Here is a 17,587-nt window from a genome sequence, read left to right on the forward strand (position 1 = left end):
GCCACACACCTCTCCAAAGTGTGCACAGTTCCTAAGTAATTTCAATTAACTTTTATGACTCAAAGAAGAGTCTTCAACTATAAGGTGCTTTTTTGAGCTCTCCTAGCTGTGCCGATGAGTAACTAAAGCAAGCTCACTTGTACAGTTGTGGTCAAAAGTTGAGAATGACAGAAACATTAATTTTCACAAAGTCTGCTGCCTCAGTTTTTATGATGGCAATTTGCATATACTCCAGAATGTTATGAAGAGTGATCAGATGAATTGCAATTAATTGCAAAGTCCCTCTTTGCCAAAAAAAAACATTTCCACTGCATTTCAGCCCTGCCACAAAAGGACCAGCTGACATCATGTCAGTGATTCTCTCATTAACACAGGTGAGAGTGTTGACGAGGACAAGGCTGGAGATCACTCTGTCATGCTGATTGAGTTAGAATAACAGACTGGTAGCTTTAAAAGGAGGGTGGTGCTTGAAATCATTGTTCTTCCTCTGTTAACCATGGTTACCTGCAAGGAAACATGTGCCGTCATCATTGCTTTGCACAAAAAAGGGCTTCACAGGCAAGGATATTGCTGCTAGTAAGATTGCACCTAAATCAACCATTTATCGGATCATCAAGAACTTCAAGGAGAGAGGTTCAATTGTTGTGAAGAAGGCCTCAGGGCGCCCAAGAAAGTCCAGCAAGCGCCAGGACCGTCTCCTAAAGTTGATTCAGCTGCGTGATCGGGGCACCACCAGTGCAGAGCTTGCTCAGGATTGGCAGCAAGCAGGTGTGAGTGCATCTGCACGCACAGTGAGGCAAAGACTTTTGGAGGATGGCCTGGTGTCAAGGGCAGCGAGGAAGCCACTTCTCTCCAGGAAAAACATCAGGGACAGACTGATATTCTGCAAAAGGTACAGGGATTGGACTGCTGAGGACTGGGGTAAAGTCATTTTCTCTGATGAATCCCCTTTCCGATTGTTTGGGGCATCCGGAAAAAAGCTTGTCCGGAGAAGACAAGGTGAGCGCTACCATCAGTCCTGTGTCATGCCAACAGTAAAGCATCCTGAGACCATTCATGTGTGGGGTTGCTTCTCAGCCAAGGGAGTGGGCTCACTCACAATTTTGCCTAAGAACACAGCCATGAATAAAGAATGGTACCAACACATCCTCCGAGAGCAACTTCTCCCAACCATCCAAGAACAGTTTGGTGACGAACAATGCCTTTTCCAGCATGATGGAGCACCTTGCCATAAGGCAAAAGTGATAACTAAGTGGCTCGGGGAACAAAACATCTATATTTTGGGTCCATGGCCAGGAAACTCCCCAGACCTTAATCCTATTGAGAACTTGTGGTCAATCCTCAAGAGGCGGGTGGACAAAAAAAACGGATTGTTGTTTACGCAATCCTAAAAGAGTCCATTATAAATTGCAACCTGGGTCAGGTAGGCATCACTTGAAAGCTTGTTGTATTGCCAACATGACTATCTAAATTATAAAATACGATCTTACAGTGTTGTGTTTATCATAGTCCAAAACGTATACGCATATGCACAGCAGTGTTCTAGAATATTGGACCATTGGCTTTCATACTTTGCGAATTCTCAGTGCAGCTCAAACAATTTCTCTAACTGTCAACACATTCAAATGAATGGAGGACGCGTACCGGAGCCGCGTTGGTTGGGAATTGTGGGGAGGGAGGTGCGCGATCCAGATTTCCAGTGGATGGTGGTCTCAGAGCCTTGTAGCTATGTCACAATGGGCACCGGTCTATCGCCTCTCAGCATTTGTAGACTATGATTTACACTTTAGGCTTTTACAAGGCAATTCAGAGAAGCAGATTGTAATTTTGGTGCGCATAGAGTGGAGTCATGAGTGCATTTAGATGCGTGATCCGCTGCAAACTTCCTTCACAATACAGCAAACATAGGCTTATTCTGTTCAGAACAACCAAGGTATAACGCCATGTCATCTTGTAACTGTACATCAAACATAGTGATCATAAACATCGACACTGTATATGACATGAGTTTTATGATATGGAAATGTGAAGTGCACATTTGGACTCGCGGGGGTTTGGCTTGCTTGTATGACATCAAACCAGTATTTATTATAATCCTCAACGTCTCATCTTTCAAAGTAAATAGAGTCCTCGTAATTTACAGCATTTCCCTCACTCAGACAACAAAACATTTACAAAAGTTGTCCAATTAGTGGGAGGGATAGGGGCAACTTCTTGTCGCGCGCGGTGCTCAAGACAGAACGGCTGTCAGTCAAAACCCATACAAAGCTGTGAAGCGGAAAACCTGAGCTCTGAAGTCATGTATAGCATGTTACCGTACAGCCACTGCGTTCCAATTTAGCCGCTTATCAGTGTCCAAATCTGCCATTTTCAACCCGTACAAGTGTAAAGGGCTACGCCTGCAGATAGTTACTTGAAATGAGACATATAACCATGCCAAAACATGATTCAAAATTTGAATTCACCGACAGATAGCTAATGAAACACTAGCTTCCTGAGCCGGCAAATGTACATTTACAGAAGCTGGCTAGGCTAGTCAGACTAACATTGACTAGCTTTCAATACATTGGCTAAGTGGTCTACGGAGTTACCTCTTCATACGATCAAGACAATTCACATTGCATGCTGCATATTTCAAGTGCACTCGAAAACAGATATTGATCTTATTTCAGTCTTCAAACACAGAAAACAGCTCGAGTTCACATGAGGCTGTGTTTACATCTTAGATAGATGCAGGCCATTGGCTGCTTTCATCACGAGGGGTATGTATGGGAGTTCTGATTGGTTCCAAATGTAGCAGTTTGGCAAATTTGCCTGAGCAGACTGTGTTGAAATATACTTTTTATGAACATTTGTGCAGGAATTTAAGGTGCCAACACATTTTATAGTCATAAGACTATTTTACTGTCATATACAAAAAAATCAGCTCCTCCCTCGACAGGGATCAATCAACTTCACGCTTTTCGGCCCACCGCCTGCTGTAGTGAATCTTAGACTGATAGGCCTAGCCATAGAGATCCTATTAAATTACCATTACTATTCTAATTTCTAATTCTATGGGCCTAGCCTATTCAAACGTGACATTAGAGAAAGCCATGAAAGAAGAACATTACATTCTTAACCAAGAAAGGCATTATTGCAGGAGGAGCCAATACCCAGCTGCTTGAAACACATAATTATTTAAACCTCATACAAGCAGCAATTAACTTCCTATGACCTGTTCCGCTAAATATAATTATCTGGCATGGAACCTGCATAGTAGTGTTTTAATGTGTGTGATGTTTAAAAACATTCAATGCACTCTGAGCTGAAGTGCACTGATTGAATGGAGTTTGAAGGATTCCTTTTAACAGCTTTCTGTCTGCAAATGAAGTCAGATAGCTACAGTTTGCTACTTACAGTGGTGGAAAAAGTACCCCATTTTACATACTTGAGTAAAAGTAAAGATACTGTAATAGTAAATTACTCAAGTAAAAGTCACCCAGTAAAATACTAGTTGAGTAAAAGTCTAAATGTATTTGGTTTTAAATATACTTAGTATCAAAAAGTCAATCTAACTGCAAAAATATACTGAAGTATCAAAAGTAAAAGTATAAATAATTTCAATTTGCTTTTATTAAGCAAACCAAACGGCACAATGTTCTTGTTTTTTTATCTACAGATAGCCACGGCACTCCAACACTCAGACATCATTTACAAATGAAGCATTTGTGTTTAGTGAGTCTGCCAAATCAGAGGCAGTAGGGATGACCAGGGATGTTCTCTTGAAAAGTGTGTGAATTTGACCATTTTCCTGTCCTGCAAAATGTAACGAGTACTTTTGGGTGTCAGAGAAAATGTATGGATTAAAAAGTACATAATTTTATTTAGGAATGTAGTGAAGTAAAAGTAAAAGTTGTCAAAAATATAAATAGTAAAGTACAGATACAAAAAAAAACTACTTAATATGTTGGAAAAATAGATTTAGGCCTATTAGTTAGGTAACTTTTTTTCAACACACAGTTCACTGATGAAATTGAGCTAACGCTAGCAATAAGCAAGCTAATTTACAGGACTCTTCAAAATAATCATTAACTAGATCAGGGATGGGCAACTCCAGTCCTCGGGGGCCTGATTGGTGTCACACTTTTGTCCCAGCACCTGCTAACACACCTGACTCCAAAAATTAACTAATCATGATCTTCCGTTTACAATACAATTAGTTTAATCAGCTCTATTTGCTAGGAAAAAGTGTGACACCACTCCGGACCCCAAGCACTCCGGACCCCATCCCTGAACTCGATTAACATTAATCTCGAATTAATTCAATGATATGTAGCCACCTCCACAAAACGCAATATATAGTTACATAATTACACATTATCAGTGAAGATTACCTAACGTTAGTTATTAGCAAAAAACTGCACAAAGGCTAGTCAAAACAAAACACACTGCTGCTTTAGCGTGTGTTACCATGGCAACAGCAAGAAGTATGCAAGCTACCTACTTTTCATTGAAGCATAACTAACAAATGTAAATCCTATTAATCTATTAACATGCATTTACCTTTTGTTTGTTTGTTGAGGGTAACGGTGAGATCCGTTCTTGTATTCATCCAACGTTACAGTCTCTTTAGCAAGCAGGAATCAAGTGGCACCGCATGAGCCACTTTCCCAAACTTTTCTTGTGTGATGCGAAAGTGGTGTACTACGGGTACTGAACAGGGACAAAAAAGCGCTATGAAAATCTGGTGTCATATCATATTCTCTACCAACAGCAACACTAAGCAACATTTGATTTGAATGCTCTGCTAAAGAAAATGTATATTCTTATAGAAATACATAATTAATGTATTGCTGTTAAGGTATAGAAATGGTCATACATTGGAATGTTTTGAATACTAAGCCTATTTATTCTCACACATTTTATGAAGATAAGAATCAAGTCTATGACTATGGTAAATCAAACTGAATAGCACTGTACTTTACAACGTCTGCAAACTTCACATGGTGGCCTAGACCCCTACATGGTGATTAGTCTCCATCTAGTGGAGAAAAGTGACATAAACATTATTGGCGTCAATATGTTTATTATTATTTTGTACCTAATGTTAATATTCAATTTTTTTAACATTCTAAAAATTCATATTTCCAATTATCAGATTTAGGAGGGAACGGTACAGTTTAAATGTGATAAACAGTGGTCCTTGGACCTCCTTGCAGTACACATTTTTAGACCTACCTAAATGCCAAGTTGACAGTTTCTGAGGATTGTTGCAACATTATTTTTTACAAATTGCAATCCCTGTTACTGTAGCATGGCCACAACGTTTAATTCATCTTAAAAGTAAAGGCAAGATCCTCAAACACATTGTAAGTGTTACTAGATTCCAGAGCTCCTTTGAGTCCCCCACTTTAATAGCTTCCACTGTTTGGGCATTTTGCCAGTTCTTGGACCGTCCATTATAAACATTAATTATGGTTGCACATTTGAAAGAGTGATGCTTGAATAGTATATTTTAGCAATTTTATTGTCTATCAACATATGACCATATTTTCTAAATACAACAGAATGGAAAAGACATAAAACATCATTGTGATATTAAATTCCTTATTAAGAACTGAGCCAAACTAAAAATGCATTTCAAACTTGGGGATAACATTTTGGACAGAGATGCTAAAAACAGACATTTGACAGACATTTAAAGACATTACAAGCTGAGTTAAATCAATGTTTCTGCTCTTTGCAAAGATAACAATCACCAGATGAGATAGCTGATCACATGCAAACAAAATCCAAGCACAGCAGTTAAGCCTTGCAGGACTGAGCTGGGTTGTATACACATTATCCTACCAACAGTCGGAACATAGTTGTAATGACATCGTCCGGGTTTGGCCGGTGTAGGCTGTCATTATAAATAAGAATTTGTTCTTAACTGACTTGCCTAGTTAAAAAAATACAATAAAATAAAAAACACTATGACTATGTAATGACTCCAAAGCAATGACTGGTATGCTAATTGTGGGTGTTTTGCATTAGATTCATATTCAAATCACTATTCAACAAAATTATTGAATTTAAAAAAGCCATGTGTTTCACCAGAACAAACTATTGGAGTGTAGCTGAATCATTGACTTTAAAACACATAATACAAATGGGACATTATTTAGTTCATTGAATAATTCACACAATACTCATACCCCCAAATAGCTATTTAATTACAAGTTGGTCCACACCAGGCATAATCAGCCACTGGGTACACACTGGTTGAATCAACGTCATTTCAATGAAATTACGTTGAACGAACGTGGAATAGACGTTGAATTGACGTCTGTGCCCAGTGGGTAATTTTAAACTAGAAACGTTTGTTTTTATGCATAACACGATCACAGACTTTTGCTCGTACTATCCAAAGTTGTAATACATCAGCAAACACATTGAACACAGGAAATCAACAGAATATGTACATGCAAAGGAAATAGCTGCACATTCCTTTACTACTATGTAGGGAATGGATATACTAGCTGCTTACATTCCTTTTCACGGAAAAGCAATTTTACCCATTGTTATAGCTTAAAATTATAAACAGCCCATGTAATACTGCCACAGCAGAAATTCAATAGAGATTTATGTGAAGTCCACCATAACATGTTGTTAGTGAGGCAATTTACCCGTAATTCTCACCTTATTACTGCCCCCTCTGAGAGGTGGAATGTGAGTTCAGACATTGGTGCACATTCCTTGATGCAAACTCAAATATGTTGTGCTCTTAGATCCATAAAACAACTTTTGGAAAGTAATTTTCCTTGAAATGGTTTGGAATTAGGAAAGGAACTTAAGCCTTGAAGGCTCCTCTACTGGCAACATGGGATTTAGAATATCAAGAAGGAAAAATAAAAACGTAAGCAAATCTGAATGGCAAAGTGACTTCTTGAAAAAAGAGAATTATTGTTTGATTACATGACAAACATGACACTAAATAGGGTCAGCCGTTGCTACATATGTAGATGTTACATAATAAACAGTAAACAGGGGATACAGATAAAGTTTTGACTATGAAGTGTGTCATTCACACTTACAGAGCTGTCCCTGTCCCTATCACAAGAGGTGTTCATCAGAATCAACAACCCAGGCATCCACATGTCTATATAAACACAAGTCGTCCCAATCAAACATCCCATCAACGTCCACATGAGCACCCCCACTTTCAGACAGACTTCCTCCTCTTGCCGAAGACATTGTTGATGAGCTTGGCCATGGATTTAGAGCCACTGTAGCGGCGGCGGTCGGCCCGGTACTTCAGGTGCTCCATGACGTGGCGGATGAGCTTGGTGAAGAGGTTGGATATCTCCAGGTAGTCCTCTGCTGCAGACACCTCCTGGAAGTGGCATCTGTGCTCCTGAGCCAAGGCACGGCCCTCCTCCTCAAACACCTGACGGGCGTGGCACAGGTCCTGCTTGTTCCCCACCAGGCAGATTGGGATGTCCATCTTGTCCATCTCCCTGTCCCAAACAAGCACAGCAGGGTCAAAAACGTCCCTTAAACTTTCCTTAAAGTTCATCAAAATATGTGTTTCTGCTGATTCATCACGAATTTCATCTGAATTAGTAAGGCTGTTTAAACTACTGAAATGTTTATTGAAGCAGCCCACAGTATCAAAGGAAAACGAACCAAGTAGGCCAAGTGGTGACTTCACTGAAGTATCGGAGAGTTTATATAATGCAGAGAGACCCTCGCCCACAGTGCTCTTTTGATATACAGTGAGGGTGACTTCTGCTTCACATCTATTTCATGACGTGTCAAAACATCAGGACCCAGTTGAAGTAAAATCCTGCTACACAAATTAGGCCTGATCACCCATGTCATTTTGTGAGCCATATGTAAGAGTCTTTATCATCTCAAGCTGTCCCAGCTCACGCTTCCACACAGCGTCCGTCGACTGGCTGCAAACTACTTTCACCTAAAGTCCTGTAACAAATGTCCAGTGGAATCCCAATAGTTCCTCTAGTATTTAATCATGTTTTAATTAACGCCTCTGAGAAAATTGGATACAAGCCATTCCGGGACGAATTCTATTGAGCATGATAAATAATTTACTCATATAATTAACTAAGGCGAGCCATGAGGTTGTAAATCCTACAAAACATGTTTATCAAGAAGGAAAAGCCTACACTTCTATCACAGACAGCTGCCTTCTATTTTCTCTATGGTACAACAATGGTAAAATCATGTTGGAATCTGCCACTTAAACTGGTGTGTGCCTCACTGATCCTTACCCTGATAGCCTAAACATCAGTCCAGGAATGGGAATCATTAATTCATCAAAGCCTAATCTATTTCCTCCAGTAGGCATCAGGCCCTGGGTTGGAGGTCACAGTCACTCACCCCTTGTAGCTCTCTCCGCGGGCATCTTTGATCTGACATAGGATGTTTTGTGCGTTGAGGAAGGACGTTCGGTCGCTGATGCTGTACACCACGATAAATCCATCAGCCCACTCCACCGGCTCCTCCAGGATACATCTGCTCTCTCCACTCTGACAGGGCAGGGGACAGGGGGGTGGACAACAGGTCACAAACACATCCTCACACATCCTACCTGACTTACGGAAACTAATAGAAAAAAAATTATGAATGATGTTTTGGTCACTCAAAGGCTATTTTACATGGGAAATAGGGTGACTGTGCAAAACCTTTAAGCTATTTAATGGAGGTCCATTTTATTAGGTAGCCTCACCCCTCAGAGAACTATCTTTGGAATATAAGAAAAGTAATGGTAGATGAAGCTGTTGAGTATAAGCATGTGTTTAAATCAAATCAAAGTTTATTGGTCGCGTACACAGATTTGCAGGCGTTATGGCAGGTGCAGAGAAATGCTTATACAAAGCATTTCCCTGCACCTGCCATAACAGAAACGGGGCAACAGTGTCTGTCGGCGTCATCTTGTCAACTTGAAAAAGACTTGCCACAGGTGCTTTCAAATTGGTCCATGCTATCTGGATCCTTGGGACGTCCCCTACGCCATTTAAGTTTACATTTAAAATGGTTAAGGTTAGGGTTAGGTAAGGGTTATGGGTAAGGGTAGGGGTTAAGGTTAAGGTTAAGGTTAGGGTTAGGGTTTAGGGTAGGGATGTCCAAAGGATACTGGATAGCACTGACCCTTAGAAATGATAGTTTCAAGTTTTATTAGTCGTATGTACGGGATACAAATGGTATACACCGTCCAATTAAATGCTTACATACATACAGGTTCCTTCTCAACAATAATAAATAATAAAAGATAAGAATACGAACATAAAACAAATGGCTGAGTAGAACAGAATAAACATTTGAGCATAAGTATAATACAGGAAGGCACAATTTATAGTCCAATATTTACAGTACAAAGGGGGATTGGGGACAAGTCCAAGACATGTCAACAGTGCCTTTGCATGACTTCTTTTGTTACATAAAACAGGAGATAGACCAGAGAAAGGCATGTACTGTAGCAGTGGTTCCCAAACTGTGGGGCGCGCCCCAGGGTCGGTAGGGGCGAACTCAGTCCGGCTTTAAACTTACTCTTGAAAGTTGTAATATTAGAATGCACAAGGTGCAATTTCGAAATTGGGTAGTGCATCATCAGTTCCTCTTGTCATGTTAGTCATTGCATACCTTAGAGAGCTATTTTGTCAGAACGGGTTTTCTAACCCATAGATATTGTCGTAATATTTTTGTCACTCAAATATCACATGAATACACATTAGACATGGCAAAATATATAGAATTGCAAGAAAATGTGCTTTAAAACTGCCAAAGAAATGTTGCACCCCATGATAAAATGTGTAGAATTGCAGGAAATAAGCTTTAAACCTGCAAAATTCTCTCCACCAACAAGAGGGGTGTGAACAGTTTGTGTCATGAACAGTGCTTGTGCCCATAGAAATAGATGTGGCAAGTGTGCACGTGTGCAGGGGGGGCGCGGGATGTTCCCCAATGCTGAAAGGGGGGCCCTGAGTGAAAAAGTTTGGGAACCCCTGCTGTACAGTACCACTCACACAGACCCTAAAAAGAGAATAGATGAAGACAATGCACATCCTGTTACCTGAGCCTGGGGGAATCATAATAAACTCAACGTTTGGGGAATAAAGGGTACCATATGCGACTGCCGTAAGCAGTCAATATGTTCTAGTGCTGCCTGTCTCAGCTTTCCAAGGGCTAATCATTGTGTACAGTGTGTTCTGAGCTACAGGGGAATATCATAAAACACATCAGAACACAACATACAGTCTAATTCCCATGACATTAGACACTACTATGTTAGGCATGAGCTAAAAGGATATGAATATATGCAGGGGACAGATCAGATACCTGTGAACACGGGTCAAAGACTTCCAAGTGCAACAGTCTTCCTTCGATGGAGAGCCTTTTACGGTATAAGGAGTCTGCAACACAACAAGTTCAAAGCATACTTATTGTAATAGGAAACATGTGCTATAGTTCAAATCTGTCTCATAAAAACAGATATAAGTGGATACATGTAGTTTGATGTAAATAGTAATGTACAGACTTCTCCCATTAAATAATGATTACTGTAAGCCTCAAACATCCAGGCCATGATTGTTCTGATAAAGTAGACTGAGTTAACTAATTTAAGGGAACGGTCTGAAATCATATACCCCTGTGTAAACTGTAACATAAAATGCAGCCATTTTCCAGCGTACTAGACAAGCGATGACTAATGGGAAAAAGTCAACATGGCAATGACTTCATGCAGAAATTATAAGTTACCCTCGGTAAAGCATATCACATTAAACCAAAACGTGTTAACACACGTATGTGAACTTGAAGAATCATTTGAATAGTCCAATCAGTATATGATTACTTAAAATTCACTCACAACTCAAATGCCTGTGTGAACTATACTTAACTTCCTGGTGGATCTTGTACTGTGCAGTATGTGTGTTTCAATAAATGTCAGACTCCCAGGGGTAATAAAGTAATAAAACGTTGTACTCGCTAAGTTGATGACATTGGTGTACAGCTAGTAGCAACAGACTGTAACTGTGAACACAGCAGATTGCATTTGTATGTCCTGAGAGCGTATCTACAGTTGAAGTCGGAAGTTTACATACACCTTAGCCAAATACATTTAAACTCAGTTTTTCACAATTCTTGACATTTAATCCTAGTACAAATTCCCTGTCTTAGGTCAGTTAGGATCACCACTTTATTTTAAGAATGTGAAATGTCAGAATAATAGTAGAGAGAATGATTTATTTAAGCTTGTATTTCTTTCATCACATTCCCAGTGGGTCAGAAGTTTACATACACTCAATTAGTATTTGGTAGCATTGCCTTTAAATTGTTTGACTTGGGTCAAACGTTTCGGGTAGCCTTCCACAAGCTTCCCACAATAAGTTGGATGAATTTTGGCCCATTCCTCCTGACAGAGCTGGTGTAACTAAGTCAGGTTTGTAGGCCTCCTTGCTCGCACACACTTTTTCAGTTCTGCCCACACATTTTCTATAGGATTGAGGTCAGGGCTTTGTGATGGCCACTCCAATACCTTGACTTTGTTGTCCTTAAGCCATTTTGCCACAACTTTGGAAGTATGCTTGGGGTCATTGTCCATTTGGAAGACCCATTTGCGACTAAGCTTTAACTTTCTGACTAATGTCTCGAGATGTTGCTTCAATATATCCACATAATTTCCCTTCCTCATGATGCCATCTATTTTGTGAAGTGCACCAGTCACTCCTGCAGCAAAGCACCCCCACAGCATGATGCTGCCACCCCCGTGCTTCACGGTTGGGATGTGCGGTTGCTAACCATAGTCTGGCTTTTTTATGGAGCAGTGGCTTCCTCCTTGCTGAGCGGCCTTTCAGGTTATGTCGATATAGGACTCGTTTTACTGTGGATATAGATACTTTTGTACCCGTTTCCTCCAGCATCTTCACAAGGTCCTTTGCTGTTGTTCTGGGATTGATTTGCACTTTTTGCACCAAAGTACGTTCGTCTCCTTCCTGAGCGGTATGATGGCTGCGTGGTCCCATGGTGTTTATACTTGCGTACTATTGTTTGTACAGATGAACGTGGTACCTTTTCTGAGGTCTAGGATGATTTCTTTAGATTTTCCCATGATGTCAAGCAGAGGCACTGGGTTTGAAGGTAGGCCTTGAAATACATCCACAGGTACAGTGGGGAAAAAAAGTATTTAGTCAGCCACCAATTGTGCAAGTTCTCCCACTTAAAAAGATGAGAGAAGCCTGTAATTTTCATCATAGGTACACGTCAACTATGACAGACAAAATGAGAAAAAAAATGCAGAAAATCACATTGTAGGATTTTTTATGAATTTATTTGCAAGTTATGGTGGAAAATAAGTATTTGGTCAATAACAAAAGTTTCTCAATACTTTGTTATATACCCTTTGTTGGCAATGACACAGGTCAAACGTTTTCTGTAAGTCTTCACAAGGTTTTCACACACTGTTGCTGGTATTTTGGCCCATTCCTCCATGCAGATCTCCTCTAGAGCAGTGATGTTTTGGGGCTGTCGCTGGGCAACATGGACTTTCAACTCCCTCCAAAGATTTTCTATGGGGTTGAGATCTGGAGACTGGCTAGGCCACTCCAGGACCTTGAAATGCTTCTTACGAAGCCACTCCTTCGTTGCCCGGGCGGTGTGTTTGGGATCATTGTCATGCTGAAAGACCCAGCCACGTTTCATCTTCAATGCCCTTGCTCATGGAAGGAGGTTTTCACTCAAAATCTCACGATACATTGCCCCATTCATTCTTTCCTTTACACAGATCAGTCGTCCTGGTCCCTTTGCAGAAAAACAGCCCCAAAGCATGATGTTTCCACCCCCATGCTTCACAGTAGGTATGGTGTTCTTTGGATGCAACTCAGCATTCTTTGTCCTCCAAACACGACGAGTTGAGTTTTTACCAAAAAGTTCTATTTTGGTTTCATCGGACAATATGACATTCTCCCAATCCTCTTCTGGATCATCCAAATGCACTCTAGCAAACTTCAGACGGGCCTGGACATGTACTGGCTTAAGCAGGGGGACACGTCTGGCACTGCAGGATTTGAGTCCCTGGCGGCGTAGTGTGTTACTGATGGTAGGCTTTGTTACTTTGGTCCCAGCTCTCTGCAGGTCATTCACTAGGTCCCCCCGTGTGGTTCTGGGATTTTTTCTCACCGTTCTTGTGATCATTTTGACCCCACGGGGTGAGATCTTGCGTGGAGCCCCAGATCGAGGGAGATTATCAGTGGTCTTGTATGTCTTCCATTTCCTAATAATTGCTCCCACAGTTGATTTCTTCAAACCAAGCTGCTTACCTATTGCAGATTCTTCCCAGCCTGGTGCAGGTCTACAATTTTGTTTCTGGTGTCCTTTGACAGCTCTTTGGTCTTGGCCATAGTGGAGTTTGGAGTGTGACTGTTTGAGGTTGTGGACAGGTGTCTTTTATACTGATAACAAGTTCAAACAGGTGCCATTAATACAGGTAACGAGTGGAGGACAGAGGAGCCTCTTAAAGAAGAAGTTACAGGTCTGTGAGAGCCAGAAATCTTGCTTGTTTGTAGGTGACCAAATACTTATTTTCCACCATAATTTGCAAATAAATTCATTAAAAATCGTACAATGTGATTTTCTGGAGAAAAAAAATCTCGATTTGTCTGTCATAGTTGACGTGTACCTATGATGAAAATTACAGGCCTCTCTCATCTTTTTAAGTGGGAGAACTTGCACAATTGGTGGCTGACTAAATACTTTTTTCCCCCACTGTACACCTCCAATTGACTCAAATGATGTCAATTAGCCTATCAGAAGCTTCTAAAGCCATGACATCATTTTCTGGAATGTTCCAAGCTGTTTAAAGGCACAGTCAACTTAGTGTATGTAAACTTCTGACCCACTGGAATTGTGATACAGTGAATTATAAGTGAAATAATCTGTCTGTAAACAATTGTTGGAAAAATTACTTGTTTCATGCACAAAGTAGATGTCCTAACCGACTTGCCAAACTATAGTTAGTTAACAATACATTTGTGGAGTGGTTGAAAAACGAGTTTTAATGACTCCAACCTAAGTGTATATAAACTTCTGACTTCAACTGTATATCACATTGCAAAAACGTTACTACCCTACATTAAATATGGGTGAGAAATCTGTGTACTCACTGGCGTTGGAAGCATACTCTCCAATGAAACGTTTTGTCAGGAACCTTACCAGAACAGCTGGAGAGGGAGAAATGTGACATGGGTGAGACAGGCTTATTAATATAGAGGAAACAAAAACATAAACAAACAGTTGAATTTAGGCTTGGATACTTTGGTGTTAGTATTGGAACCCTGAACATTTGTTTGGTAGGCTAAAATAGGGTTGTTCAGTCATGGTGTCTTCCTATTCTTCACTTCTCCTCCACTCTCCCCTCCATGTGGATTGAACACTGCAGTGGGCTTTCTCCTGCATCTATTATTATTAGTTTATACCACAGTATAATTTCTCTCTCTCAAGAGACCTTGGTTGAACATGTTCCAGTTAGCCTGAGGGATCACACTTTCCCCTGCTTTACAAGAAAAATAATTCCTCATCAATTAGACGCATGTTCCAACCATCAATCTTAATTTCCTCTCTCCAAAGCCTTACGTAAATCAAGCATCATCGTTCCTCTTCCAGAGTTATGATCTAAAAACATTGTGCTTGGAGCTCATGCAGAGATCTCTATCGATCATTTCCCCCTGGTCACGGCTACACTGTAGAATGTTCCACTGTTTACAGTGAGGGAAATTACACTTTCGTATGCAAAGCATAGAAATAAGCAGTTCAATTGTTTTGTTAATTTAGGAGACCTTGCAAGCCTCTACAGTCAAATACAAGAAACTAGACAGTTACAGCAATACTTAATGATGCAAACACATACATTATTCATTCAGGCACTTACCTGATTTCCCTGCTCCCTCACTGCCCAGCACAGCCAACTTGATGTCATTCATGTCTGCAGACTGGGGGTGAGCTGCAGAGAAGGTCTACCTGAGCTCTCTTTCTTGCTGCTGTCATGTACGATAGGCAGTACCAGGATTAGAACTGTGCTTGTAAGAACTGCTCAGCCACAACAGATATGCCTATGGAAAAAAAAGGAAAACATACACAGTGTTTCATGTCCCCTCCCACCCAATGAGGAGAGTGCCAAGTTGGATTGCGCGGTGGTCACCCCAACACTGAATACCTTTAGAATCTCTCTCGATCCTTTTCAGTTAAAACATCAATAGTAGCTACAGGGAGAAATGGCACTCAATAAAACTTAACAAAGTTAATGTGTTTTCCAGATAATTTGATTACTTTCTTTTATTTATTGTTTTCCCCCCTCAGGACATGGCAGAAATTGTCATATATTTGACCGCAATTTACAATGCAGATATCTAAAAAGACAAAAGCTTGATGCTTTCTATATGGCTCTTTCACATTCACTGTACCGGCCTACAGTCCCACCTATCTAGGGTTTGTCCTTGGCCTCTGGGTACACACTATGTAAGCTGCTGAACATCTGCAGTGCTGTGGGGATGGACAGGGCTTTAGGGAGACCAGAAACAGTTAATACTGCTGATACCTTCCAATTACCATCGCTAACACATAAGCTCTAACTGCACAGCATTAAATGCCAACATATGTCCAACGTATGAGGCATGGTTTGATTGCAGGGTTCAGTACCTTTGAAAGGGAGGTACAACAATCCACTTTCCCTTTTTCCCCCCACAGTTCAAAAAGAAAGAAGGAAGTCATTCAATTCTCAAAACTTCAATTTCATGGACTGCTTCACTAGTCAAAAAGTCCTTTCATTTTTTATTTTTTTTTACACTGGCTGTTTTTTTCCATGTCTACCCCTGTCATTGTTCACTAAAGTTCACAGGGGTGTCCCATAATTATCCTGTTATGTTTCATTTTACGTCTGTTGACTGAAAGGTCGCAGACCTCAGGAATAAAAGGCTTAAAATGTGCCCAGGACCAAAAATGCAGCACATTGTTGCCTAATTGTTCCACGAGTAGAACTGAACTGATGTTTCACAATCAAATCAATACGCTTCACTGAGGGAAGCACAGCGGGGAGACAAGACTGAACACTGTACAGGAAAAAGACACATTGGACAAATTCAATGCAGACAGTCAACATCACATTATGACAATCAATGAAGCTAGCACTTTATGGTGTGAGAGTGACAATAAACAGCTAGACTGGAAGATATGATGCTGTGTTATGCAACTGCCTTTATTAGAGGAGGATCAGGTAGAATCAGGTAGAAGACAAGACATAGATCAGAACAGCTGGGGGGAATGCCTATAATGGTGGATGGAGTAAAAACAGGTAACAACAACGCCCTTATCACTTAGTAGGCCATGTTTTCACATAAGATATCAGATACTGTACCAGCTATTATCTAAGAGCTCTCATGAGATAACAACAAGAGAGTGGTACTCTTGAAAACATGCAAATGAAGACGATTGTCCCTCAGAAACATTGTTTAGTGTATTATTTCTCAGTCTTTCAGACCCACAGTCCCTGGACCGCAGTTTGGGCCATACCATACACAAATGGCTCTAGACTTGTGGAAGTGTATCAACCCACAGTCATAGGAGACTTTCAACCTACAGCCGGAAACCTCTCATGTTGTCAGACAGACAACCGCTGTTCATACCAACTTCTCTCAAGAAACAGCCATGAACTGATCTCAAACTGCCACTTGGGACTTTTACCCCGAATGCATTGAGGGGGTCGAACTATTGTTATTCAACAATAACATCTGACTTCACCACATACAAAACACTTACCACTGATTGACTGGGGCTCCCCTTAAAAGCAATGCTGCTTTCCAGAGAACGATTTACCTACTAAAATATATCCCTGCTCCCATACGTGTGGCTATTCAAAAACAGGCATCACAATACCAAATAAAGTGAGGAGGTCATTCATAAGGTTTGGAACTTTTATGAACTACACCATTCTCCTAAAGTTGAGCAGTAATCACATTATTTTTACAAGCAGAAAAACTGGGAAAAAACACCACTAGTCCTGCAAAAATGGTATCCCTTATTGGTAATGTTAAGAAATAAATGATGTGTGCTCTTGACATGAGACAGGGGCCAGCAGCAGAGCAGCATCTCCAGGGTAAAGAGATGTTTAAATGCTGCAGGCAGAGTGATTACATCATGTCTGTCTTCAGGAGAACCTCCTGGGAGCAGCATCTCCCTCCAGCATTGTCAGGACAGCAGGCAGACAATCAGCGTCTTAATCCTGCAGGTATTGAGGGAATTCTACCAGACCGCACTCTGATCTGATTTAAGACTCATCAGGATACTGTCTGTAGAGATGAACCAGAATGAGTCTAGTGGAGTGAGAGTGTGCATCCCAAATCGCACCCAATTCCCTGTAAAGTGCACTTCTTTTGACCATGGCTTGTATGGCTCTGGTCAAAAGTAGTACACTATGTAGGAAATAGGATGCCATTTGGAACGCATCCGTGGGGTGGTGGGGCAGGATTCACTGGAATAATAAGATTGACTGAGAGCAAATGTGTGTTTCTCTCTCTCAGGAAGGAAAGATGATATCATCTCTTGGGATGGAACA

The 17,587-nt window shown here is 40.7% G+C and overlaps 1 protein-coding gene across 1 annotated transcript; it reads right to left on the bottom strand.

Annotated features, from left to right (window-relative positions):
- Window positions 1–6,178: 6,178 nt before the first annotated feature.
- On the bottom strand, window positions 6,179–15,185 carry rerglb (RERG/RAS-like b). The gene is made up of 5 exons (XM_084154689.1): window positions 14,909–15,185; window positions 14,145–14,201; window positions 10,324–10,397; window positions 8,365–8,513; window positions 6,179–7,481 (listed from the first exon to the last, which is right to left on the bottom strand). Exons 1-5 carry the CDS (start codon window positions 14,958–14,960, stop codon window positions 7,187–7,189), a joined length of 627 nt encoding a protein of 208 aa, XP_084010815.1. The 5' UTR covers window positions 14,961–15,185; the 3' UTR covers window positions 6,179–7,186.
- Between the last annotated feature and the right edge of the window lie 2,402 nt (window positions 15,186–17,587).

The sequence above is a fragment of the Coregonus lavaretus genome (assembly GCF_964263955.1).
Source record: "Coregonus lavaretus genome assembly, chromosome: 37".
NCBI classification, from domain to species: domain Eukaryota; kingdom Metazoa; phylum Chordata; class Actinopteri; order Salmoniformes; family Salmonidae; genus Coregonus; species Coregonus lavaretus.

Bases quoted from the DNA above. Each gene is read 5' to 3' on its own strand.
- rerglb (XM_084154689.1), bottom strand. From the start codon at position 14,960: ATGAATGACATCAAGTTGGCTGTGCTGGGCAGTGAGGGAGCAGGGAAA. The intron at 10,398-14,144 runs GTGAGTACACAG...GTTGTGTTGCAG, and splicing joins AGAGTATGCTTCCAACGCCA to ACTCCTTATACCGTAAAAGG. The intron at 7,482-8,364 runs GTGAGTGACTGT...TGTTTGGGACAG, and splicing joins CGCGGAGAGAGCTACAAGGG to GGAGATGGACAAGATGGACA.